Source organism: Myiozetetes cayanensis, unplaced genomic scaffold (genome assembly GCF_022539395.1).
Source record: "Myiozetetes cayanensis isolate MyiCay16 unplaced genomic scaffold, myiCay2020 scf28, whole genome shotgun sequence".
Taxonomy (NCBI): domain Eukaryota; kingdom Metazoa; phylum Chordata; class Aves; order Passeriformes; family Tyrannidae; genus Myiozetetes; species Myiozetetes cayanensis.
In genome coordinates, this window is record NW_026087499.1 from 2,469,840 (window position 1) to 2,496,127 (window position 26,288).

Here is a 26,288-nt window from a genome sequence, read left to right on the forward strand (position 1 = left end):
GGCAGCTGCAAACCCTCTTGGCCAAGCTAAGAAAGGACAGCCCTGGGCAGAGAGGGCAAGAAGAGGGCAGGGTCAAGGGACAGCTGAAAAAAGGGAGGAGAAATGAGGCTAGAGGGGTTTAATCCAAGTGGTTAAGGCAGCAAGGAGAGGGTGCTGATGGAAAGAGAGCTCGTGCCTTGAAGCCACTGCTTTCCTTTCAGGGGCTCACTGGGTGGATGTGGCTCTTTACCTTTTTCCCTTCCAGAGGGAGGTGGTTCTGCTCCACTGCACCCCTTAGGATGCCCCTCAGGGGCTTCCACTCACAAAAACCACTGACAGAACTGCAGCTTTCCTCCTCCTGCCATTGCCTTGGTCCCAGAGAAAACAGGATGAGTTCTACCTGCCTCTTACCTGACAGAGAGGGTGAAGTCCCCGGGGTTGCTCTTGCTGGGGCGGGCCAGGAAGCTGCCATGGACACCCCTGGTGAGCAGGAGCTTCTCGGCCTCGATTCCGCTGATGTTGGGATGAAACCACCTGTGAAGTGCAGGAGGGACACGTGAGGGAGTGATTCACCTGAGCCTGCCGTGCTTCCACCTGCAGGCACAGCCTGGTCCCGTCCATCTCTCCTCACCCTCCTGCCATGCAACAGGGAAAAGGGAAATACAGACAGTTCACCCCGAGGGGGGGAAAATGTTTCATCATTTTCTGTGCTGCTTTAATGCAATCTTTGTATTTTAAGCGTCATCAAACCACCTCCTGATCTAATTTCTGTGCTATCAGTCTCCATCAAGTTTCCTTGATCACAAGAACTGGTGTTTCCCCAGGCTTTGATGAGTACTAAATATGCACATTACACCAACGATTCCCCACGTGGCACCAGTTTTACAGCTCCTTTTTTTTTTTTTTTTTTCCCAGAAGCTGCTGAAAATCCACTTTCTAAATGCCAGGCTCTTTTGAGTAATCTCACAAGTGCCACACAGGGCACCCCAAAACGAGAGGGCACCCGATTCTGAAAGTATTGCTCAGCTTTAGGTCACCTTCCAGCAGACGTTTCTGCAATGGCACTGATGGAACATTCCACATGAGCAAAGAGGAGATGAGCCACAATTAACGCTGGATGGTAACAAGGGGGTGGGTTTTTTAGAGTATTTTTGGGGCAGCACCAGCTGCAAGAGAACTGGCTGCACAGTCAAACCCTGCTTCAGAGGAAAGGACGATTTATAGGATGTCCCTGGAGGTCTGAACTAAACAACTGAAAGCTGCAAGGTTTAGTGTTCCAAGCAAGTGAAATGAGGGTTTTCAGGAGGAGAATATCTGGAAGCATTTAGGAAGCTGGTTTCTGGGATACAGCTGCCCCTGGGTCAGATTTAACCAACACACTGTGTGTGTCCCCCTCAAAAAGGGTTTGCAAGTTCATCTCAGTGGAGGCAGAGAAATGCCTGAGCCTGTGTTAGGAAATACATCCAAACCCACCCTACAAACAGAGTGTGTTTGTCTCTGAGGTACACACAGAAAAGGTCAAGACATGTCACCATCTCCTCCACAATTTGGGATTTCCTCCCAGCCACCACAAACCAAACAGTTCTGACTGCAGGTCCTTGAATTTGTGCAGTGCAGAGAGGTGTATTGGGGTAGGGCCGTGGAAACAGATGGTAAACAGGAATCCCAGCGTTTCCAAGCCTGTATTCCTGACATCCCACAAGTGACACCCTTTCATAAACCCACTGTCTGCAGGGCCAGCACTTAACTGGGCCCCTGAGCTGCTCCTGGGAGAGGATGGGATGCTCTAATGGGGCTTAATGGAGCTCAGGGACACCCCGGGCTGCCAGAGGCCACACACAGCACTCCCACTGAATGCTAATGGCAGTGAAAGCAGAGTGGCATTGCTGGGCCAGGAACAGCAGGGAAAACCCAAGGAAACAGCTCTGGTAATGAGAGTGGGGTGAGAGCTCTTGGAGATACGGACACACCAGCTCTGGGAACATCCCAGTCTGTGGTACAGTGCCCACACCCCTCAAAGGCTGCCCCAAACTCCCTATGGAAACACGGGTTGTCCTGGGATGCTCAGCTGGAGCCAGACCTGGGGGATGCTGAGAACAGACCCCTCTGTCAGTGCCAGAAGAGGGCAGAGGTGCTGGGGCTGTAAATATTCCAGCATCCAAGGCAACAGGATCCCACAAGGAACAGGCAACAGTCATGTCCAACCTCCCTCCTCTGTGGGAGGACCACAACCCTCTTCCCTTTCCACTGCAGCAGCTGTTGGCCACAGCCACAAAATCGACTCACAGGTCCCTTTTCAGCCTCTTTTTCTCAGCTTTCAGCACTCCAAGAAGGAAAGCAGCTAAAGAGGGTCCAAACTAGATCCCCACAATAGGGGGAAAAAAGTCCATTATTAATATCAGGCCATGTTTTGATGTCAGCAAATAATAAGCATCACTGTGCAGAGGGTCACTCAGGCCAGGGCTCGATGGCTTTTTGCAGGACTGAGTCACCTATTCCAGCACCAGCAAACGTGGGCACAGGTCAGACAGAGGTGGGTTTATCCAGCCGGGATTTATCCACTTCCACACAAGGAAAAGCCTTGATGTTGATGCCAGGCATCCCCCCCACCCATGCACCACAAAAAAAACCTCTTGACTGATCCAACATAACCCACAAACCCTCAGCTCCAGGTAAATCAGGCACGGGTACCTCTGGCTTCAAAACAGCAGCAACATTCCAGCAGAAGCCCTGGAAAAGGAGCTCTTTCTCCATGTTAAAAAATTTATCAAATAATTTCTCTTTAATTGCTAAAGAGTCATCGTTTCCATGCGCTGTTAGTCATTTCCTCCCTCACATGAGCAGGAATGCTTTCTTCTGCTGGAATGCATCCCTGTGCTCCTGTCTTGGGATGAAACAGGATAAATAGTTGAGCAACACTGGTACACCCTTAAGAAATCCAAAAAAACCAGGCAGTTTTAAAAGCCTGGCCGGGAATCCTGTACCCCAAACTCTAAATGGCTCCAAAAAACATCCCACAAAGTGGATAAAGGATAAAAAGCACCGTATCCAAAAGGATACTTCAGCAATGGAGCACAATGTGGCACTGGGGAAGGAGGGTGCCAGCATCCCGATCCAGAGGAACTCTTGGAAGTCACTGTCTGAGGTGCCACAGGGGGATCCAGCTCCCAGCTGTGCTGGGATGATCCTTTAACCCACAGGTAATCAATGAAATTCCCGAGTGAGGCCCCGAAGTTGATGGAAGCAAATTATTCCAGCCCACCACCTTCCTTCTCCCCTTCTCTCCCACAGCTCAAAAGCAGCCCAGGAGGATCCAGGAGGATGGACCCTGCCCTTGGAGGCAGGCAAGGCAAATAATCAGCTGAGGATTCCTCCCCCAGACAGGGAGGTTGTAGGCTCGTGAGGGCAGGTGTGACTTGGGGCAGTGCAGCTCTTTGCAAGGCTAAGTTTCCTGTTCAGCAAATAGGAAAAAAAAAAAAAAAAACACTTCAGAGCTGCAGAAGGGATCCAGACACTTCAGATCCATTCAGAGGGAATGCAAAGATCCATCAGCTCATTGTGTTGGGCTGTAGGAACCGCTCAGCCCCTCAGCAGGGTGGGTACCAAGCCCTAACCCCCTCTCTCCACGTCTCTGGATATTCCCTTCCTGCACCCACTGCCTTCTGGGTCACTTGGCACATCAAAAATCCAGGCAAGGGCAATTCCCTCTTTTCCCTCAGCAGTCCCTGGAGCACCCCAGCCCACTGTCCCACTGCAGGACACCCCAGTGATGCTTCACCCCCGCCCAGGGGGTGCGAATCCCCCGAGGCTGCAGCGATGGAAAGTTCAGCCCACGCCTCTGCCCATCAGCCAACGACCTTCACAAGGGGTGAAGCTGAGCTGGTGAGACCTGCAGAGCACCCAGAGCTCCTCTGTGTCACGAAGAGGGGTTTCAACTCACCACCCACGCTCTGGTTTGAAGCTCAAACCCTCCCGTCAGCGAGGGTTTCACACCCGGCTCTCGAGAAGAGCCTCTCCACGCCTGTCACGTGCACAGGAACAGCCTGGGCACAGCAGTTTCCATCAAAAAAACCTCCAAAACCTGGGTTTAGGCAGGGATTAACTAAACTGCATCGTTAAGAGTAGTTTTATGACTCCTGGCATTTAATTCCAGTGTCAATCCCTGTCCCTGAAGAACCTGGAGGAAGGTGCTGGCCAGACCCATCCTGGGGGAGGGGGGGTGGCTTTGGCTGAAGCAGGAAGAGCAGAGTGCACATCCAAACCACAAAGACAAGCAGGAAAGGCACTCCAGGAGCTCCTTCCTTCCAGAAACAGGAGCAGGCACCACCCTCCTGGCAGGGAGCTGGTGCAGACAATTTCCATTTACTTGGCTCTGGAGCCTCAGCTGGCACTAATTGCTAATTAATATAAATTCACATCTGTCCTGTCTCCCTGACACACGCAGCAGTCTGCACTCATCAGCTCCCTGTGATTCAGTCCCTTTATCTAAATCATTCCAGTCCATGCCTGTCCCTGGCACATCTCCCTCTCTCCACGTGCTGTCCCATTCATTCCCCTCCTGGACCATCCACCCCACCTCCCAAAAGCAGGCAGCATGTCCATGACCTCATCACAGCCTCTCAGCAGAAGGGTTTCAAGCTGTTTGGGTGCCCAAAGTGATGATTTTTGCCCAGGGAACCAAACAGCTCGTTCAATCTGGCCGAGATCAGAGCAGACAGAAATCACTCTGACAACAAGCACCACGAAAAACCTGTCACATAAATAGCAGCCAGTTAAGGGGATGCATCAACTCCTCTGCCTGGGATGGATGCACAGGAAAACACATCATCTGGAGGAGATGGCATCTCTGTGGTCCCAGATTTGCTTGGCAAAGCCTGCCAAGGGTTCCCTCGGCCTCTCTGCTGTAAGTTGAAGTCTTTAACAAGGCCCTGATCTGAGCTGGGAAGGGTCAAAATGCAATCACACACAAGTCACCTGTTATCCCTCCAGGGAAACCCTGGCTTGTGAATCAGGTGATCAGCTCAAGAATAGCAATTTCCAGGAGAAAAACCCAGAAACTGCAGCACACCCCACAGGGTTGTGTGGAGGAAGCCTGGGTGAACTTCCCAGGGAAAAGGGCACGTTCTTACCCTGCTCTCTAGACACCCTTTGTGACAGCCTTGCTCTGGGTGCAAAAAAGAGAACTAAAACACTGTTCATATTTCTCCTTTTCACCCAAACAACCACTTTCCAGGTGGGCAGGCTGGGACCTCCACAAAGCACCTCACCTGAGCTCCACGGAGGCTCCTTGTCCCAGCCAGCCCAGAGCAGCCCTGGCCAGGGACACACTGCCCCGTTTCTCACACTCAGTCACTCCCACACCCATTTTAATGGCATCTTCCAGCCCTACTTTCAGGGACACAGCTCTGCCTGGCTTCAGGAAAGGCAAGGGAAGCTCAGCAGGTCTAAAGGGAGGTGCTGATTTCCCAGCTCCTTCTCTCAGCCAAGGTTAATCCAGGCTGAAATGGCTGCACAAAGCCCAGTCTCCCCCCATCCTGCACACATTCCAGGGCTCTGCCTATCACTGGCACTTCCTCCCAGCCCATCCCACACTCCTGATAGGGGAAAAGCCCCTTCCACCATCACTGCCTTGGGCTGCCCAGATAAAGGCTCGGCAGCGACGAGGAAAGGAAGCCACAGGGACAAAATTAAGACCCAGGGCATGAAACCTGCCATCATCTGCAGACAGAGAGGGCAGAGTGCTCCACAGGAGCAGAGCAAACAGGCACCAGAGCAGTGGTGTGTGACCTGTGGGAGCCACACGTGACGGATGTGACAGCGACCGTCACCTGCCCCTGAGCTGCTGTGCCCTCCCACCCACCCCTGCACCCCCAGGGGGAAGCTGAGGCAGCCCAGGGGCTGCAAGAAGTGAGAGGGATTGTGCCTGTGCCACTCTGGAGCTCCCTCATCTCTCCTGGTGAAACACTTGGTCTGGCAGCTCCGGTCTGGGAGCTGCGGCTTGTGGGAAGTCAAGCATCGCTCCAGCTCTTCCCAAGATTTCCCACAGCGTTCCCATTCCCTGTGTGCTCACCCTGGCTCACCCAGCGGCTCTGGGCCTTCTCTCTGGCCAGCTGAGAGTCCACCCAGAGGGTGCAGAGGGACTGGGACACAGTGGTGGCCCAGGGGACATTCCCCAGGCAGCAGAGAAAAGTCTGCCTGGCCACTCCACGTTGTGCATCCCTGCAAACCAGAGTGAGTCCCTTTGCCCTTGGATTGGGGTATCCTTGCACCCACATCCCCCAGCTCTAGGCTGGTAAATCCAGGTGTGAAGGAGCTGGGGGAGGAAGAGCATCTCTAAAACCTACAGAGAAGAACCACTGGGACTTGAAGGAAAGACCACAAGGGGCTGGAACAGGCACCAGCTGTTTCCCTGGGAAAATGGTGCATATTCCCATGGAGCACATTCCCAAGGGGCAGAGGGCTTCCCAGAGGGGCAGCAGCTGAAACTCCTGGGAAAGAGACACCAATTTTGCCCTGCAGTTCTCAGTTTTCCCAGAATGGGAGAGGCAGACGCAGTTTTATCAAGTCAAGGAGTGTTTCAACACCCAGCCACGCTCACCTGCACCAGCAGGGAACTGGCAGCTGGGGCTCCTCCAAGTTGCCCAGAGGATTTACACCCATGTTCTCTTAATTAAAAAAAGGTGTAGCTCAGGCCCTGCAGCTGTTTTGGCAGCATCAGCCCCAAAGGTGTGCGAGGCTCTGTTATTTTTGGCTGCGGTTTTCAAATTTTCTGATTTAATTCTCCGAAACAAACTTAATATTTAAAGCAACCTTTTCTACTCAAAGGTTATCCTGCTGTTAGGACCACCATAAACACTGAGCTACGCTTCAAACTCAGCCAATAATGCCTTGCCTGCTCGTCTCAAAACCTCTAATAGGAGGAGAAACCTCTTTGGAACTCCCTCCATCCATCCATGGCAGTTTTCCGGCCTGTGCATTACAGATGGTTCTGTTCTCATAAAGCAAGTCAAAATTAAACTGCAGGCCCACCTGCCAGACAGCTGGAGCATTAAAAATACCTATCAGCAGCCAGCCCCAGCTGCTGTCTGACTGACAGGCTTCCTCCTGGAGCAGGAAAGTATTTGTTTAGCTGCTCTTGCTCCGATCCAGTGAAGCAGAACCGGAGACACCAGCCCCTTCTGCAACACTTGAGAGAGCAGCACTGAGATGAGGGTGGGGCTGGAGCCTTGGGATGCTCTTGAGATACCAGGGAATGTGAAGTACCAGCAGGCTGGAGCTGCTTCCATCACCTGGATCCCTGAGGAGGGCTGAGAGCAGCCCGTGCCTGAGGGAGGGAGGAAGGAAGGAAGACCCAAGGCAGGCTCCACTTGGCACTCCAGGGCAAAGAACCACTCGCCCAACGCTCCCAAAGCCTCAAATGCTGCTCCAGGCACGGCCCAGATCCCACCCTGGATCCATCCCCTGCATTTCCAGCCTTCTTGACACATGCACTGCCTGCTGTGCCTCCCAGCCTGGCAGAGGGATCACTTCCCACTCCACTCTCTGCTCCAGCAGAACCTTTTCCAGCTCACACCCCACAGAACCCTCACTGCTTTGCAGTTCGTGCCCCATATAACCTTCATCACTCTGACTTCACCACCCTTCTGACTAAATACTGTCATTTCACGCACTTTGGAGCTCCGAAACCCACCCAGGGGAACGTCCAGCACCCCGAAATCAGGATGCTCCGACGCCAGCGAGTCACCGAGCCCACGGGAAGCGTGCTGAGCTTACAGACACGAGAGGCAGAGATAAGCCAGAACCCTTAACGCAGCAAGGTAACACGAGATAAAAATCTAATAAAAGAGCACGAAGTAACATCCTGCCCGGGCAGGGATAAAAACCTCTCCCGGGCCGCAGTCAGCACCGTGAGCCGCCTGAGCTGCGCCCGCACAAACGAAACTGCTAACGTGCCGTTTCCCAGCGCTGAAGGCAGCACAGGGACACAGTCACCGGCCCCATGTGCTGCAGGGCCAGCTGAGGGAAGTTTCCACCGGATAGAGCCTTGCCTGTCTGCAGAAATTCGCTCTGTTCATCGCTTCTCCCACCCTAAAACACCTCCCTGGGTGCTCGAGGTTAATCAGCTCCTGCAGCGCGAGTGGCACCTTTCTGTGCACTCTCAGCGACACCCGGGAGCTCCACACCTTCTCCCCTTCAGAACAATCAGCTTTGTTAAAAATAGAAGCCAGACACACACACACACACAGAGCGGATCTCCTACCTCACCATAACTGGTCAAGGCTCCTGACCCGGCACAGAGACACCGGTTATTCCACAGAAACCACAGGGCAGCTCAAGAGGCAGGAAGGTTTCGGGGGGTTTGGGAGGTGGGGGGAGCTGCTCTAGGATGCAGAGGGCAGTTTGCTGCCTCCTAGGAACGCTCCAGCCTCCAGCATCCTCCAGGAGCGCCGGGCAGGGCGGCAGAGCCTGCAAAGTTTCAAGTGAAGCGACAGCGAGTTATTTACCCAAAAACAACCCGGCTTGCTGTGGAAGGGAGCAGGGGTGGGGAGAAGAAAAGGAAGTCATCTCGTTCTCTTATCGGCAGCGAGGCAGCAGCTGTGAGTGGAGTGGTGAGCAGGGGATGGTGAGGGCAGCCACCACCAGGGCGTGACGACATCTGCCTGTCAGCTCCTGGGGCAGCCAGGGCTGAAGGAGAAGGAGAAAGAGCCATTAACGGGCAGAGTTCTATTCCATGGAGCTCCAGGCACCACTTCCTACGACATCTTTCTCCCCCCCTGCGAAGCAGCTGCAGAGTTTTGTGCTCCAGACCTTCTGTGCTGCAGGGGTGTCATCACCTGAGAGAGAGTAGGGAAGGCATTATTGGCTGAGTTGGAAGCGTGGCTCGGTGTTTATGGGGGTCCTGACCAGGCAGGGACACATCTCAGCCACCCAGCCCAGGTGCCTCAAGTCAGGCAGCCCAAGCACCTCCAGTGTCCAGAAACAGCAAGGGAGAGAAAACATCTTTTATTGCCTCACGTGGTATAACTGGGACATTCAGACAGGCCTTCAGGCACACAGACCTCTCCCCAGACCACCCCTGGGGCGACAAGAGGATGACTCCACTCTTCCAAACCGAGCCCCCAATCCACCACTGGCCTCCCCTGTCTCGGCTCAGCGAGCTGGGGAGGAAGAGCACAACACCCAGTGCTGGTAAATTGGGGATCATTGCGGCCCTGCAGCCACACGACCGGCCCAACAGCCCCCTCCTGCCTCATCCTGCAAGCCCCTTGCGTCACCAGCTTCCCAGGGCAGGAGAAAGCAGAGCTGGGAAGGCCGTCCCTGGGCTGGCAAACAACTAAACACCCATCAATCAAGGTATTAAATGGCTGGGAATGCGGCTGCCTCTGCAATCCTGAGCGTTTAGTCCATTATCCCGCAGACACTTAGCACAATTATGGTTGCTTTGTGGCGAGCCTTTAATGTGCCAGCAGAGCAGCTGAGGCACGGAGGAGATTTAGGGATCAGCAGATCTCCACCTCAGAGCAAAGCCCGGCACTCTGGAGGTCCCAGCTCGCTGCAGAGACTGGGAAATGCTGGGCAGGGCTGGTCCCCCAGAGCCCAGCAGGGATGGGGAGCAGGGGGTGGACAGCACAGAGCTTGGGCACTTTGAGGGGTTAATCCCACTCAGGCAGCTCCCAGAACAAGAGCTGGGCTCCTCATCCTGCTAAAGGAGGAAGAGCAGCTCTTACACTCCAGGAGGATGCTCAGATCCTTGTTTTCTCGTGCCGGTATCCATGCAGTGTCCACGACAGTTCCACCACCCCAAACATCCACCAGCCTGTCCAGCAAATGTCACCCCAAAGCAGCAGTGTTCCTGCCAGAGTTTTCAGTGGATTTGGTGAGATTCCAGCACCCAGAAACAACTGAATTTTGCTCCATCTTGAAGACAGGCAGAGGTGTCAGGGTAAGAATTATCCAAAGCCATCTCCGGCCTGACATTCCAGCTGGAGCCTGTGAGGAAAAGTGCTCCAGAAGTGCTACTAAAAACAGGGAAAGTGGTGCAGAGGAGCTTTGGAGACAGCAAAGAAGGCTCAAAAAACTTGCCTGTGGGAAAGGCAGTGCTTGGAAGTGGCTCTGGAGCTCTCCTTATCCCTACACTGCAAGCAGGAGCTGGATTTCTCCTGAGATTAACCTACAGTTAACAGGTCAGCTCTTCCAAAGACAAAACACCCAAGGAATAAAACCACATCCTCTCTCCCTGTCACCATTCCAAGGCTGAAAGCAGCCCTGGAAAAACAAGGAAGAGCTGAACTGGCGTCCAACAATCGAGGGCAACAAGTGGTTTCACAACTAGAACAGGACTTGCCTTTGTTCCCCGCCAGCACTTCCCTCCAAACCTGAGCTTTTAAATACACCCCAGCTTCCTACTTAGCACTCAGACACTCCTCCTCTGCCCAACAGGCAGACAGTGGAGATGCCAGAGATAACAGCTGCAATGATACAGCAGAAAGGGAGGAAAGAAAAAAAGGAGGTTGATCCCTGTGGAGCTTTGAATCCCCTCTCCTGTCCCAGCGTGTTGGGATGCAGAGCCCTCCTGGCATCCCAGCCTCGGGCTCAGCACTGGGGGAGCAAACACGGGGCCACAGCCCCTGTCTCCCAAAAATCCAGCAGTGTCCAACCCAGCTGGCAGCTTTTGAGGCATCTGAGCAGCAGCCAGGGGAAATTCCAGCCCGTTTTCACTTGCACCGGGCTGAAGAACCTTAATTGTGCAGTGGCTTGTGCCCAGAACACCCAGCTGGAGCTTTAAGGATTGGAGGAGTCTGTTCAAATCCCAGAGGTGCTCTGCACCCCTCTTCTTCCTGAGGGCAGGAGGGGCACCAAAACCAGCCACTTCCAACCCAGTCAAGCCCTTCCAAAGCACACCTTCCTCACTGAGCTGCGCTGCTGGAGGGGCACACAAGTTCCTCTTAGCTGAGAGGACAGCACTGAGAGTTCCCACAGCTACAGCAGCAAAAATCCTGACCCCCCCTGTGCCCAGCCCTCCCTAGAGCAGGGTTGGAATGGTCCAAGATGGGTTGGTTCAACACAGGGCATTGCCACTGCAGCACATCCCTCCCTTACCCAGGCTGGAACAAGCCCTGACCAAAGACATTGCAGGAAGTGGGAACTGCATCCATAGACCAGGTTATGACCAAAGGGCAAGAAGAGGCTTGAACACACAGGCAGCTGCTCCTGTTACACTGCCAAGACAACCCCCAGGACAACCCTGAGACCTTCCAGGGAAAGGGTAGAGGGAAGGAGGTCACCCTGGCAAGGCACAGGCAGAGCAGCTGCCCCACGGGGCAGTGGTTACACCTCAGTGCCTCGTGGCCAAAGCTCAGCTGGGGTTGGTTCTTTAGGTTCCTCTGCTCCATCTGCTGGTTAGAAAGCTTTTAAGGCCATGTAGGGCAAACCTGGGCTGCTCCACATGTGGCCTCTTCGTCTTCTGGGCTCTCTGGCCAGAGAGGCTGAGGAGAAGCTTGGGCTGAGCAAGAGGGTTCTCCAGTGAGGGTGGTAGAACATTGGCACAGGTTGCCCAGGGAAACTGTGGCTGCCCCAACCCTGGGAGCGTCCAAGGCCAGTTTGGAGCAACCTGGGCTACTGGAAGGTGTCCCTGTCCATGGCAGGGGGTGCCACTGGATGGTTTTTAAGGTCCCTTTGAACCCAAACCGTCCTGTGACTCCACCAACCACTTCAGTGAGCACAGGGAAGCACTTGGAGAGAGCAGAAAGTTGAATGTGAGGGGATCACCCCCCAGATCAGACAACCCAGGTCACTGTGAGTATGAGAACCTGGAGAGCCAGTCGGGCTCCCAGTGCAAACCACGAGGATGGGCACGTTCTGCAGCAGCAGCAGCGCTGGGGCACCCCAGAGAAACGTTTTGGGAGCAAGAAAAGCAGGTAGAGCCACCAGCCAGCACCTGACTGCAGCATTTGGCTCCTACTTTTCCTGTTGGATCTGTAGGATGACACTTAGGCATCCCAGACCTGAGCTGCAGGAGAGCAAACGTGCTCCCACTCAGCCAGGAGGGCAAACAACTTATTTTTCGGACGATGCCAAGGGCAGGAAAACCCCTGAGCCCAGAGGAAAACCAAAACCAGCCCCCAGGGCAGCAGGAGGAGTGCAGGGGCTTTCACCATCGAGCAGGACCTTCCTCATTCAGCAGGTTCCCTTCCCAGCAGCACCACAATGATAAATAACTAAGTAAGGCAAGAGCGTCTCGGCTTCCCCCGCTCCATCCCACTTGGCACCGGGGCCGGCAGCGGGAGAGGAGATTCCTGCAGTGCTGTCCTCCCTGCCCTGACACACAGCACCTTTGCCCCAGCCCCTGGCATCATGTGCATCCTTGCTGAGGCCAGAAACCCTCAGCTTTCAAGGATTATATAACCCAGTGAGCTAATTAAAAACGAGGGGTTCTATTTCCGACCCCGGGCAGGGTGACAGGACCAAAATAAGGCCCATAACGGGCTCAAGTCCCCTTTGAAGAGTGGCCAAGGGCTATTTTTTACCTCGAGACACATCAGGCAGAACTGGAGGGAGGAAAAAAAAAAATTAAAAAAAAAAATACCAGGGTTATATTTAGACTTTAATCAGTGGCAGAGCTCGTTGCATTTCTTCGATGGGAATATTTCAGGAAGAGTGGGAGCAGACAAACAAATAAACAAGCTACCCCCCAAAAATAAACATATATACAGGACAAATATAGCCCTGGCAACTCCCTCACACGTAGGGATGCTGCTCCAAGGGCGTGAAGGGGATTTTTTTTTTTTTTTTGGAGTGCTGTTTTGAAATTAAATCTTTGTCACCTTCCCACCCTCTTGAAGGGTCACAGGACACATCCCGAGGGATGGGCTCTCCTCTGCCTGTTATCCCAACTCCCAGCCTGCTGTTCCAGGGGCCTGTAGCTGGAGGAGCTTCCCAATTCCCCTGGTCAGCCTGGAGGGAGCATCCAGCAGAGCTGATATTGCTGTTGCTCACCCTCCTGCCGCTCTGAGCAGGTTTCTCCACCTCAACAGCTCCCTGGAACAGGGGGGAAGTCAGATGTTCCACCTCCTGCCTGTGCCCTGCTCTTATTTTTAAGGCAGGTTTTGTTTGTTTGTTTGTTTTTTACCCTTGTTTTGCCAACTCAAACAGGGCCTTTTTACCCTCTCTTGGCACCCACAGTGCCCATCTCCTCCAACCCACCACCGAGGTGCTCAGTGCTGCTGCCCACCCCACAGGGCTGAGCTGATATTCAGTCTGACCAAAAAGGGAACTTGGAAAACCTGTTAATCCCTCTCTTCCCATCGAGCTGTTCTGGTGAGGGCTACTGCAAACCTGACATTTTTAATGGGGAAAAAAACCCGCTCACAATTCCCTGGGGAAGATGGACAAGCAGCAGCCACAACAAGGACTGGCTGGGAACCTCCCCCAGGGGCCTTGGGCACAGGAAACCTTGAGCAGGTCCTTGCAGAGAGCCAGGCTCTTCACCTGATAACACAATCAGCACAGCTGCAGCCAACCCCAGCCCAGCTACCGAGCTGCACTTCCCTCTCCTGCCCCCCAGCTCTTCTTTCCACGCCAAGAAGCTGCAAAAAGTGAGATAAAGTTTGTCACTCCTGCTGGGAGAGGGTTACCCAGCTCTGAGCCCCCACCAGAGGGGCTGGGGGGACTCTGCTGAGATTCCAGCCACGGCTGGACCAACTGACCCCCTCCCTGAGGCACTTTTGGGGGCATCTAAGGCCAGTTTGGATGGGGTTGGAGCAACGTGGTGTAGTGGAAGGTGTCCCTGACCATGGCAGGGACAGATAATCTTACTAATTATCAATAATAATAATAATATAATTATCACATCATACAAGCAGCAGCAGCAGGAGCTATTTGCAGAGAAAAATGCACACGCAGGAAGCACACGGTTCCTGATTTCCAGCCTGGTTTCATGTGAAGAATTTCCTCCTTCCCTTTGGATCCGTGCAGGAAGCTGCAAAAACAGAGGCAGCCCCGTAATCTCATTAGGCTCCATCCCACCCACGTTTCCTGGAGAACACGCACTGGGAACTGCAGGAACCACTTTCCATCCCTGCCCGGCGCTCCCATCAGCGGGCAGCAAGTGCAGCCCTGCCCAAGGCGCTGCTTTTGGTCAAGGCAGTGAAAACAAAACAAAAACAAAACAAAAAAACCCCAAACAAACAAAAAAACCCAAACAAAACCTAAAACAAACAAAAAAAGCAACAGAATAAACATTTCCACTGCAAAAAAAAAGGATTAATCGATACTCAGGAGAGCTGCAGCCTCGGGAATGCTGCTTCTACACACATCCCACGGGGTGGGGGGGCTGCTTTTAGCTGGGAATGAGGTACTGGCTTTGTTCATGCCTGGGGACAGGGATGGAAACCCACGTGGTGGTGGAAGAAGTTTTCGGTGATTGGGAAATCAAAGAGCATCTGCAGTGCAAGAGCGGGAGGTGACAGGGATGGTGGATATCTGGAGGGTGGTGAGAGGTGATAAACCTGGCTGGGCACAGAAAAGCTCCCAGCTCCGGGTTCCCCACTCACAGAACCCTCCTGGAGAGGGATCAGGCTGCTGGTTTGCTCGTGGGGTGACAGAGGTGGCGGGCACCAAGCATAAAGGAGCCCCTTGGGCTTGGCCAGTCCTTTCCAAGCAGAGCAAAAAGCTGAATAATCCCCCTGTTTTCGGAACACAAACCTTGCCTCCAGCTGCTTCAGCGCTATCAGCGAGAGATCCAGCATGAAAAGCCAGCCCCAAGGAAAACCTCCAGGAGAGCAGGCTCTGCCTCACTGAGCAGAGGGAGATGCCAATGCCCACCTTTTTGCAGCCCCAGAACCACTTCCAGTTGGGCCCTGGGGCTGCCACACGAGCAGGGTTTGTTCCCCTTCCCGAGGAGCAGCCGGAGCCACAGGCACATCCCTGCTGAGCCCCTCACGTGCCTTGGCCATCCAAGAGGAGAAGGGCTCTGCTGGGCAGGCAGCTCAGGTGCTGGCAGCACTGGGAGAAGCCTTCCCAGTGCCTGCTGGCTCGCTTGCCACGTCCAAACAGCTCCAAAAAGCTGGGAGAGCCCAGCTGAGCTCCGCCGGAGCACAAAGCCCCGATTCATCCACTCAGGTGCCTCCTGAGGCTCCTGAGAAGAATCATCTCCTAGAAACCAGCCCCATTTAGGCCTGGCTGCAGCTCAGGTACCAGCCAGCCACGGGGGGGAAGCTGGCCCCCCGTGCAGCTCTGGCAGTGGGAGTGGAAGCCTTGGCTCCCTCTCCGGAGCTCTGTGCCTGCCCCGCGCTGCAGACGGCGAGGAATTCTCCTTGGCAGCCCTCAAAAGAGGTACAGCTGCATCCCACAGACGTGTTCCAGGGCTGGGAGAGCTTCCTTTGTCGTGGGACCATAACGAGAGCAGCTCGCTGGGCCTTGGGGAAAACCATAGGATGCTGGAAAATCACCGAGAGCCTGATCCAAAACCCCTCCTGGGCAAGGCCAGTTTTCTCTCCCTGAACTCGGACATTAACCAACCATCCTTATTCCCTCCCTGGAAAAGGAGGGAGAACAGTGTATTTATGCATTTCATGACCTGCCCCTCTCTGGAAATAAACAGCAGGCTGGGGGCTTGGAATTGAAATGTAATTTAAGTTGCTGCTGCTGCTGTTCCAGTCCTCATTTACCACGGCTAAGGCTGGTGAAAAAGCACGTCTGCTCCTCCTCCCCAGGCATTTCTGCCCAGGCAGCCTCAGCACACACAGACAAAGCCCCTTGAGCTTTGATTCTCCCATCCTCTGTGAAAAAAGCCTGTGTCCAAAGCTGTCTTCACACAGCCTGGCCAGAGAGAGAAAACCAGGAAAGCCTGAGCCAAGGTCCAGGTGCAGCCACAGCAAAGGAGGGAGGGGAAAAGGTGCCTTTTGACTGCTCTTTTTTGAGCTGGAGCTGAGCACAAGGCAGCTCAGAGCCAAGGGCTGAGGTACCACCCGAAGAGATGGGAATGAAGAGCTCCCAGAAACTGCCAGAGGGTATTTCTGAGCTGCCAAGGGCTTGAGCCACCAGCCAGATCCACACTCCTGGATCCAGCCACCACTTCCCAGAGCTCTGCCCATCGTGTTGCTGCCGAACATCCAAGATGCCAAAACACTGACCTGGTTTTGCTTCCTGCACCAGAAGTTACCACCTCCCCACCAGCAGCCAGGTTGCCAAAGTAAGCAGCTATTGCAAATACTCCAGCTCAGTATTTACATTTGGATTCAGCACAGGAAGCATGTGTTTCCCCACTGGTAAGGGGAGTGGGAAGGGACCACAGGCTGGCATTGTATTCCCTGTCACTGCAGGTGAGGCCCTGGCACAGGTTGCCCAGAGAAGCTGTGGCTGCCCCATCCCTGGAAGTGTCCAAGGCCAGGTTGGAGCAACCTGGGCTAGTGGAAGGTGTCCCTGCCCATGGCAGAGGGGTTTGGATTAAGATGCTCTTTAAGACCCCTCCCAACCCAAACAATTCCACAATTCCATGAAATCTGATACGGAAATGGAAGCATTTCACCAGAGTACTTGTGAGCACCATTAGTCTGCTCGTTCAGGGTCCCCAAAAGCAATCCCCAAAGCACCCCAGCACAAAGTGCCTCCACACCCCACTGATCACCTCCCAGCACTCAATCCTGCAGGACTGGAGCAACCTTTGGAGGCAGCCAGCCTCAGGAAGCTGGCATTTACTCACTTCCTCCAGACTTTCCCTTCCTCCCAGCCACAGCATCCCGGGAAAACGCGGCTGTCGGGCAAAAAAGCCTGCCCTGCAGACAAGGGCAAGGCACAGGGCAGCCACCAAGTGCTCCTGGCACTGTGAAAGCCTTTTCTAGGGAAAAAACCAAAATAAATAAACAAACAGGGAATTTGGGATCTGCTGGCTGGGGGTGTGAGGTTTATTCCCCCCTGATCTTTATGGCGCAGCAAAGGCCTCTCCTCATGGCTGAGCAGCATCGCTCAGATCCCAGGAGCAGCACCAGGCCATGCCACGAGCCAGAGGGAGAACAGCATCAGCCAGGGATCAGGCAGGGCAGAAAGGTGCCACAAACACCTGGCAGGCACCCTAAAAACCTGCTGGGCAAGAGGAGAAAGGCTGGGGAAAAAGGACCTGAGCGGTGGTTCAGAACCAGGCACAGCAAATCTGGCACAGGTGGAAAGGATGGAGCGACAGATGTTGGGAGGAATCACCCCCAAAAATCCAGCCCATGTGGCTCTGCCCCCTCTCAGCAGCAGGAGCAGTCACCAGCCAGGTTCCTCAGGACTCCTGCAGTGCTGAGCTGGCAGCAGCATCCCGACCATGGTGCTGTCCCCAGCAGGGTGGAGCCAGCAAGGTAAGGGCAGCACGGACGAATATCGACCTGCCTGTGGGCACGGGGAGCTCTCCCAGAGCTGGGAGTGAAATCCAGGGGGGCCCCAGCTCCCAGCCCTCTGCTGTTCAACTCCATCACCCATCGGCACGTTTTGTAACTCCGCGTGGCACCGCCCATAGAGACGCTGCCTCTTCCTAAAAACTTCTTCACTCTTTGAACCAGGCGCTCACAAAACACAGCCCAGCGCTGGACGGCAAAAACAGACCCCACCCCAAAAAAACCCCTAAACCAACGGAGCCCCTGAACGCCGGAGATACGGGAATGTGAGTGAGGAGAATACGGAGTTATCACAAGTCCAGGGGGGTGGTTGTGGCAGCCCCCGCGATGTCCTGGCCCTGCTGGGTCCTGCGGCACCTCCGAGCACTCCCTGTCCTGTAACCGATCCCGGGTCCCAGCCCTGACCGGCAGCTGAGCGGCTGCTCCGGGCCACCTCCCTCCCCAGGGCTTTTCGGAACACACTCGGCTTGCAACAGCAACAAAGGCTTTTTCAGGTCACCTTAAGGCTGTCCCGGGGAAAGGACGCGCAGGAACGAAGAACCCGCCGTAGGAATCCCCCTCCTGCACTGCAGCGCGGGGGCTGTGTGTGTGTGTGACCCGGCACGGAGAGAAGATGTCCATTTATCCCTCGGGAAGCCACAGCAGGGACGATGCCCCCAAGTCACACAGGCTCTGCCACCACCCAAGAAAAACCCCTGAAGCAACAGCGTCTGTGGGGGAAGCCGGGGGAGGCACCACCAACACACCACATGCTCCAAAGTACATCCTTTTCTTTTTTCCACCCCACAGCCCACAAAGACATTTCGAGCAAGTTTTAACGCTTCTCCTATTTTGGCGTCCCCTCTCCAGCATCCCCAGCACTGGGTACCGCGCCTAATGGGACAGGATGCTCCCAAACGTCTTGGGGTGCTGCGGGGAGAAACCGCGGGGCCGAGAGGGCTTGGGGTGACCCGGAGCGGGCTGGGGGAGAGGGGCGGGGGTGACAACCGGGGGACGGGGAAGGCGCGGGAGGTGCAACTTTATCCCGACCACCGGAGCCCCGACAGCGCGCAGCCGGCGGCACGGCAAAGGGACACGGGGACACGGGACACGGGGACAGGGCGAACCGAGGGGCACTCGCGGGGACGGGGGGCAGGTCCTAGCTGGAGTGGGAGCCGGTGGAAGCGGTGCCCGGGACCCGCGGGCGCTCCGGTGGCCGCTGCCGGGGGGACGCGCTCGCCGCGGGTCGGGACGGGATGGGGTGGGATGAGATGGGACGAGATGGGATGAGATTAGATGGGATGGGATTAGATGGGATGGGATGACTCGCTCCTTACCTGCGGGAGGTCATGGCTCCACGGAGCTCCGCTCCCGGCCCCGCTCCCGCACCGACTGCCCGCACCGCCGCGCCCCGGCGGGCGCTGGGCCCGGACCGCCGGGGAAACCCCTCCCTGTGACGCGGGGGAATCCCCGCCCTCCGCCCCGCCCGGGTCCCTCTGCCCATCCCCGCAGCCTCCGGCCCCGCTGCCCATCGCTGGGGCTGTTCCCCCGGCGCCTTCTCCGCATCTCCATCGTACCCGGGGCTTGGCAGCGCGGGGGAGTTCCTGGAATGGAGTCGCGGAGTGGTTACGGTGGGAAAAGCCCTCCCGAGATCATCCAGTGCACACCACTAAACCTTGTCCCCCGGTGCCACATCCACACGGGTTTCGGACGCTTCCAGGGGCGATTGTTCCATCACTGCCCTGGGCAGCCCCTTCCAACGCTTGACCACCCCTTTCAGTGAAGGAGTTTTTCCTCCTGTTCAATCTCAACCTCTCCTGGTGCAGCTCGAGGCTGTTTCCCGTTGTCCTGTCCCTTGTTCCCCGGGAGCAGAGCCCGACCCACCCCTGGCTGTCCCCTCCAGTCAGGGAGTTGCAGAGCCAGAAGGTCCCCTCTGAACCTCCTTTTCTCCAGGCTGAGCCCCCCCAGCTCCCTCAGCTGCTTCTGCTGCTCCAGCCCCTTCCCCAGCTCCATTCCCTCCTCTGGACAAACTCCAGCCCCTCAATGATCTTCTTCTTGTAAGGAGTCCAAAGCTGAACCCAGGATTTGAGGTGTGGTACAGGGGGACCAGCAGCAATTTAAGACATCCCTCAGTACCCAAACACCTCTAAAGGTCCAGATTTTGGGGGCTGAGTTCATAAAAGTTCATAAAAGCTGCCAAAATAGCGAAACAAGCCACAATAGCAAAAACAGCCATGTCTGTTATCCCTAAATGCTCCTGACTCAAGGGTGCTTTGGAGCCAGGAGGGCAACAGCGTCCCCAGGGTGAGTCCCCCACTCCCATCCCAACATCTCTGGTGCCACCAAAACCTCCCACTGGGATAAACTGGGGGCCAGGTGTGCACTTCATGCAAATAAAGCACATTTCGTTACCTGAAGTGTCAATTCAGAGGCCTTAAACAAACTCCTGTGGAATATACGTTGCTTCACATAAAAGCCAGAAATTAACCCAGAGAAATGCCCTCAGTCTGACACCTTTCATGAATGCTGGGTGAGGAAACAAAGCCAGCTGTCCAAGGGAGAGAAAAAGCCAGGACACAGCCAGTGACATCCCCTCCCTCCCCCCAAGTCTGCCTGTGGTGTCAAAAATAGCAGTTTTATAACTATAATAAGACTCAGCGAATTCCATGTCTATTCGGGGAATACCCAGGGAGCTGGCAGCCAGGAGCCAGCTCATTTCTGACTTCAGCTTCCCTGAATGCCACTGGCTTGCTCACAGGGCAACGAGGACCACAGAGGCCAAATAGCAACCCCTGCTAATGGTGACCCCTGTCCTCTCCTCCCCTCCTTTCCCCTCCCATCCAGGCTCCCAGGCCTTGGGACCTTCTCTCAGGGCACTGAGGCTCCTTTGTGAGGCCAAACTGCGTGTGTGTCACTGGGATGAGACCCTTCCTGAGGGCACTGCTGGTGGGCAGCAGTTCAGCTTCTTCGTTAAAAAAAAAAAAAGGAAACCACAGCTGTAAATTCCCACCAAAAGTAAGCCAGACCCTCATTAGGCCCCGTTTACATATTGAATTTTACACCTCTCAGACTAAAAATGAGGAAGAACACGAGGTCTGTAATGCAGGTATGACCAAAGCCACCAAACCCCACCTGTAACAACGTGGTTGGGGCCCAAAAATTTATAATGCAAAGGGAGGGAGGGGGAGCAGAAAAATCAGAGAGGGAAAACACACTATTTGTGATGTCTGGATCATGCAAATCCTTATTGAACATGATCAGCCCTATAGTCCTGGGTTGGCAAATTGAATTATTTGTGAGTCTGTGCTTTTACAGAGCCCAACCAGACTGACAGTGCTCAGTTGGTTATAATCAGAAATTAAGCCCAGCTGCACCCTCTGATCTCTGAGGACCAGCTGGAGCTCAATGGGGTGTTATTTCCTGCTAAATTTCTGTACCTTTAATGAAGGCCCCCCCTTTGGCTTCTCACACAGCCAGGCTGGAACTCCTGGAGAGAGCTGAGGATGGGGGAGACCACCCAACCCCACCTGTGCTGCCTCCTCTGGGAGACACCAGCACTTTGCCTCTGCTCCCAGTGGGTGCTGGCTGGGCAGCCAGGCGTGTTCCTGGGAGCACTGGGAAGCTGCCAAAATCATGGCCAGGCCATCCCCTGCTCCTGAGTCCCACGTGCTGCCTGCCCAAGCGTGCCCCCCAGCACGGCTCCTGTCCTTTCCCCCTTCCCTCCTTCCCCTCACAATGGCTTTTTCCAGCCTGGAAGTAAAAAATCCCTGCAGCTGCCAGGGCTCTTCTCCCCTCTGGCCAAGACAAGGATGGCTTTTTCTCCTGCTGCTCTGCAGCAGAGCTGGCAAAGCTCCTCTGGAAGAGGGACTGGCTTCGCAAGCCCGTGCCTGTCGTGGCATAATCAAGTCATTGTCGGGGAGAGGCTGCCCCAGGAGGCTGATCCTGAGCAAAACACGGCCCCAGTGGTGAGCTCTGCACCCCCTGGGGCTGCTCACACACTGGGCCTGTTGTTCCCCACTCGCTGTCCGCTGAAGAGCCAATTCAGACCCCAATGGACTCCCATCCTTGCTGGTATCAAAACGACTCCATTTGCTAAATTAGCTGCTCCCAGATGGCAGGAAACCCATGTTCTGATCTCGCTCCACCCCGCTTGGGTGAACCTGGAGCTCCCTATTGAATGGAATTCTGCACCTCTCGCCCTTTTCTGGCAGAAAGATGATGCTGCAGGCACTGGTGGGAGAGCCAGGTGCAAAGGCACCCTCAGGAAAACCTGTTCAGGGTGGGAATGGAAGTGCTGGTCCATCTCAGGGAATATCCTGAGTTGGGAGGGACCCACAAGGATCAGAGTTCAGCTCCTGGCCCTGCACAGGACACCCCAAAAATCCCACCCTGTGCCTCAGAAGATACAGCAGGTACCTGCATGAGCCACTCAGGTTCTGAGGGAAATCTGTCCAGGAAACAGTGAACAATTGAGATACGAAAAAAAAAAAAAAAGAAAAGAAGCAACAGGCCCCTTAAAAACATATTTAATAGTTTTCAAACTTTATTTCATGGTGATTGACGAAAGACACGAGTTAGTAATGGTTATATCATGCTGCTCCTCTACTGTGCATTGCCCTTCAGAATTCATACAGCAGTTCACAATGGTCATTAATTTACCCTATAAATGAAGCCACGTGGACATTAAAAAAAAAAAAAAAAGGAAAAAACAAAACAAAACACCAAAACCAAAATCAATATAAAAAAACAAACAACCAAACCCAGAAAAAAAAAACAAACCTCAATGTCTCTTTTTTCTTTTTTTTTTTTTGTACATACATGTTATAAATGCTATTAAAAATAAAGCCCAAGTAGTTAAGTGCACAGCCCCAAGGGAGCACTGCTGAGTCTGACCTCGGTTCAAGATGCTCCAACACGAGGACGCCACGGCCTCGTTTTAAGGCATTTCCAAGCCCCAGCAAAAGCAGACAGAGTTCTTTGTTTTGTTTTGTTTGTTTGTTTTGTTTAGCTGTCGGGGTTGTGATTTTTGCAGTGACCCTGGCTTCGTTTTTCGAGTGGCATTCCAGAAAATTAGCAGCTTCCTCTGCACGTGCTCCCCCCCAACCCCGTCCCTCTATGTCACCCAGCCCTGTCTCAGCCTTGCCCAGCTGCAAATCCCCCTTCTCAAAACACGGACTGGGGGGGTCTCCACCTCATCCTGCAGATCCAAGACCCTCCCCTCCTTTCCACAGCACAGCACTCCCCCCCAGGACCCACAATTTCTATACAGCAGCCACTTAAAATGTGGGGTTTGGCACCCACACAACCCCAAACACACACACACACACAGACACACCCCAGATCTCCATCCCACAGAGGGCACAGCCCCTCCCTTTTCCCCCCATGGAATAATAGTATTTCCCCAATGGAATATTTAACCACTGGATTTAGAGAGGAATGTCACAGATTGGGGATTGGGGGTGAGGGGGATAATTTTCTTCGAATCAAGTAAAAAGAAGGAAACGAGAAGCCCCGAGTGGTTTTGACACACGATCTTCCCCTGTGTTCAGAGCTCACCCTGAGAAAACGCTTTTGACCTCTCGTGGCTCAAAACTTTAGTGCCAAAAAACACCGTTTTTAAAGGGTACCCTGCAAGGTGTGCTAGACATTGAAGGATAAACTGCAAAATTATGGCACCTCGGGTATTAATTAACACTCAGTAGCTGGTGGGATCCTTCAGGTTCGTTCTGTACACTCCATAAAGCTGTTTTTATACAGAGTTGCCATCTCAGGGTGGGGAGGGGACGTAGATGCTGCACAGCATCATTAAATCCTTCCCACGGAGAAGGAACCTGGATGGAGAGGGTCATCTCCTCCCCAGCTGCGATCCACTGGCTCTTCTCCTGCTTCCAGGAGATCCCATGTCTGTAGGCACACGTGTGCTGGGCGACAGACACTCACAAACACTCACCATCCACTCACGGACACACTTACTGGCTTTGTCACTGGCCACTACAACATTTGCTTTCAAGGAAGAAAACACCTAAAAATCCACCCCCCACCCCCCCAAAAAAAAACCCCAAACACTCCAGCCCCGACTCGTGCCCTGTTCCCATTCCTGCTGGAGCTGTTCCTGCCGGGCTGGCAGCGTCCAGAGGAGCTTTGATCATGGCCTGGAAGACCCTGCACGGCCCTGGGCGTTGCAAAAAACCGTGGAAGTCCGAGGTGAAACTCCAAATTCTCCTCCTGGGAGAGGCTCCGGTGCCTGCTCTGCGCTCCCAGGCTGGCGAAGAATCCGAGGGCAAAGTCATGGGAGGACACATCCAGCAGATCTTTGAAAAGCCAAGAGGGGCCCAGTCCCTGTGCCCTCACAGCCTGTTTGGCAGTGCTGGAAGAGGAGGGGGGGGAAGCACTTCCAGCTCTTGGAGACGGAGCTCCAAGGTATCCCCGGCGCGCGGGAGGGCAAGGCTTGGTGGGCAGAAGCTCTTGGGAAGAGCAGCCAAGGAGGGCAAACAGGTGGTGGTTGGGACGTGTCTGGGTAGACACGGAGCGTGGAAATGAGGTTTCACAGCTGCTTCTGCACGTGTCCAAGAGGAGGAGGAGGAGGAGGAGGAGAAGCAACAGAGAAATCAACGTTTCCCCCCACTCCCAGCACCTCACAGTCCAGCAAACAGTCATAAGACAACCAAAGAGCAATGCTTTCCTGCCTGCTCAGAGCAGGCCTTGGTCTCTCTTCCAGTGCATGGCATCCCTGATTTTAACAGAGCACGAAGGAGAAAAGCACTTGAGATCCTTACACACATAAATTATAGTGAGAGGAAGGAGGGAGGGGGGAGGAGGAGGGAGGTCGGGGGTGAGCACAGGGCCAGGAGAAGGCTTGGCAGAGCCAAGGGTGGCCATTCCCACCTCCCTGCTCAGCCAGGCACTGCAGAGGGGACGTTGGGGCCAGGCAGTGAATCCATGAAGGCCACACGTCTCGCCAGCACCAGCATCTTCTCCCCCCACGGGCACAGACGACAACCCAAGAACACAAGTAAGGAGGGGGGAAAAAAATAACCTCCTCCCCCCCTCCCAAAAAAACAAAAACAAAACCAAAAAGAAGCTTCAAGTATGAAGAAGATTTACAATGCAATGGGCAAGTTCTTCTGTCACTTCTTGGAGACTTGGTTCAAGGTTTGTTCTTTGTTGCTGCTGTTTGATTCGAGTCTGCCTGACCTGGATAGGCTGCAACCGAATGAATAACCCAAAAGAAAAGGTGTTTCCTCCCCTCCCTTTTTTCCCCCCTCCCCTCTCTCCCCACCCCTCCCCTCCCCAAAAATATAAAAAGCAATAAGTTTACAAAAATAGAAAATAATTACAGCAATAGGCAGGAGGGAGGGAAGGAGGAGGGAGGGTCTCTGGGGGGGTCTATTTGGCCGAGCAGTGTAATATCCTGGGGTTGTTTAAAGCGTCCTCCACCAGGTGCAGTTCTTGGCGGTCCACGAGGACATCCCGTATGCAGCCAACGAAGCCAGTGCTGTAGGCCTTGGGCAGCTTGTGAGCCACACTCAGCTTCTCCAGCCCCCCTGCAAGGGACACAGAGAGCTCAGGGCACGGGGCAGGGGACACCCAGCCTGTCCCCAGCACTGTCACACACCCCCACCCTGCGCGCACACCCCGGCGCCGCTGGGAATGTCTCGGGAGAGGAACTAAGGGAGGGGGGGATTTCTCCCTGGAAAAGGGTTGTTAAACAGTGCAAGGGGCTGCTCAGGGAGGTGGTGGAGTGCCCATCCCCCTGGAAGTGTTCAAGGAACGGCTGGATGTGGTGCTGGTTCCCAGGTGGTGATGGGGCACAGCTTGGACTCGACCTCAGAGGTGTTTTCCAGCCTCAGCCATTCCGTGAATGTCTTCCCAACAGCAGGGAAGACCTCCCAACCTCTTTCCTGGCTAACAGTAAATATCAATTAATTATTCAGTTAAATCAATTGGTTTTATGAAAATAAGTAGTAGTTATTTCCACTTAGATCAGCCACGCCAGTTCCAACCAATGCCTGCAGGTTTCCTGAAGGCACTTCAACCAGCAACTCATTTCCATTGGCATTTCTGTTCTCCTGCTATTTTTATTCTAAAATAACCCATTCAACTCAAAGTTTCCTTTCCTTGGGGATTGGTTCCGAATTCAAAGTGTATTTTAGTTCAGTTTCTGCAATATCAGCTCTGGGCTCATTACACAGGAAATACATGGAAATTATGAGAGGAGGTGATTGCAAACACAACTTTTGGAGGAGCCAGTGGGGCAGCCAAGCAAAAATTTCTCATGGACAAATCCTGCTTTGCACATGACTTCCAGGCTGATTTCAGAAGGAGAAATGGCCCCCAGGATCCTCTCTTTTCACAGGCAAGGCTACATTTTTGAATATGAACTCCTTGGGAGTCAGGTTAGACCTGAACTACAGGCTTAGACCAGGGAGATAAGAACAGATGCTTCCAAAAAGTGTAAATAGAATCTAAATCCATTGTTCCCTGTCAGGCTGGGGAGGCCCCAGCACAGGCTGCCCAGAGAAGCTGTGGCTGCCCCATCCCTGGGAGTGTCCAAGGCCAGGTTGGACAGGGCTTGGAGCAACCTGGGCTAGTGGAAGGTGTCCCTGCCCATGGCAGGGGTTGGAAAGAGATGAGCTTTAAGGTCCCTTCCAACCCAAACCATTCTGTGACTCTGTGATTTAATTCACTATTTTTTCCAGGCCAGCCTGGATGCTCACCCTGCCCACACCAACTCACCCAGCCACAGGGCCCCGTCTGTGTCCAGTTGTGTGGCACCAAGTGGAGAAGAACCAGCAATGGGAGCTTCATTCCCAACCTGGAGGGAACCTTCCCTCTGTACCCTGCTCCCAGAGTGGGGGGAAGAAGGAACAGGAGATGATTAGAGGCAAAACCCAGAGGTGTTCTCTGCTTTGCACCAAACCCTGACACAGGGCACCACCAGCTGGAAAGGCAAGG

The 26,288-nt window shown here is 54.2% G+C and overlaps 2 protein-coding genes across 2 annotated transcripts in view; both read right to left on the minus strand.

Moving 5' to 3' along the window:
• The window catches only part of LOC126643684 (tyrosine-protein phosphatase non-receptor type 11-like), a 34,521-nt gene extending 15,759 nt beyond the window's left edge, over positions 1 to 18,762 (minus strand). Inside the window, exons 1-2 of the mRNA XM_050322225.1 lie at positions 18,671 to 18,762; positions 391 to 513 (exon numbers count right to left, since the gene is read on the minus strand). Coding sequence (XP_050178182.1) covers positions 391 to 513; positions 18,671 to 18,684 — 137 coding nt within the window. The 5' untranslated portion in view covers positions 18,685 to 18,762. The remainder of the gene's footprint in view (positions 1 to 390; positions 514 to 18,670) is intronic.
• A 3,096-nt stretch (positions 18,763 to 21,858) lies between these two features.
• AGRN (agrin) overlaps positions 21,859 to 26,288 on the minus strand; it is a 101,625-nt gene continuing 97,195 nt past the window's right edge. Inside the window, 2 exon segments of the mRNA XM_050322214.1 lie at positions 21,859 to 24,877; positions 26,070 to 26,173. Of these exon segments, the coding sequence (XP_050178171.1) occupies positions 24,720 to 24,877; positions 26,070 to 26,173 (262 nt within the window). The 3' untranslated portion in view covers positions 21,859 to 24,719.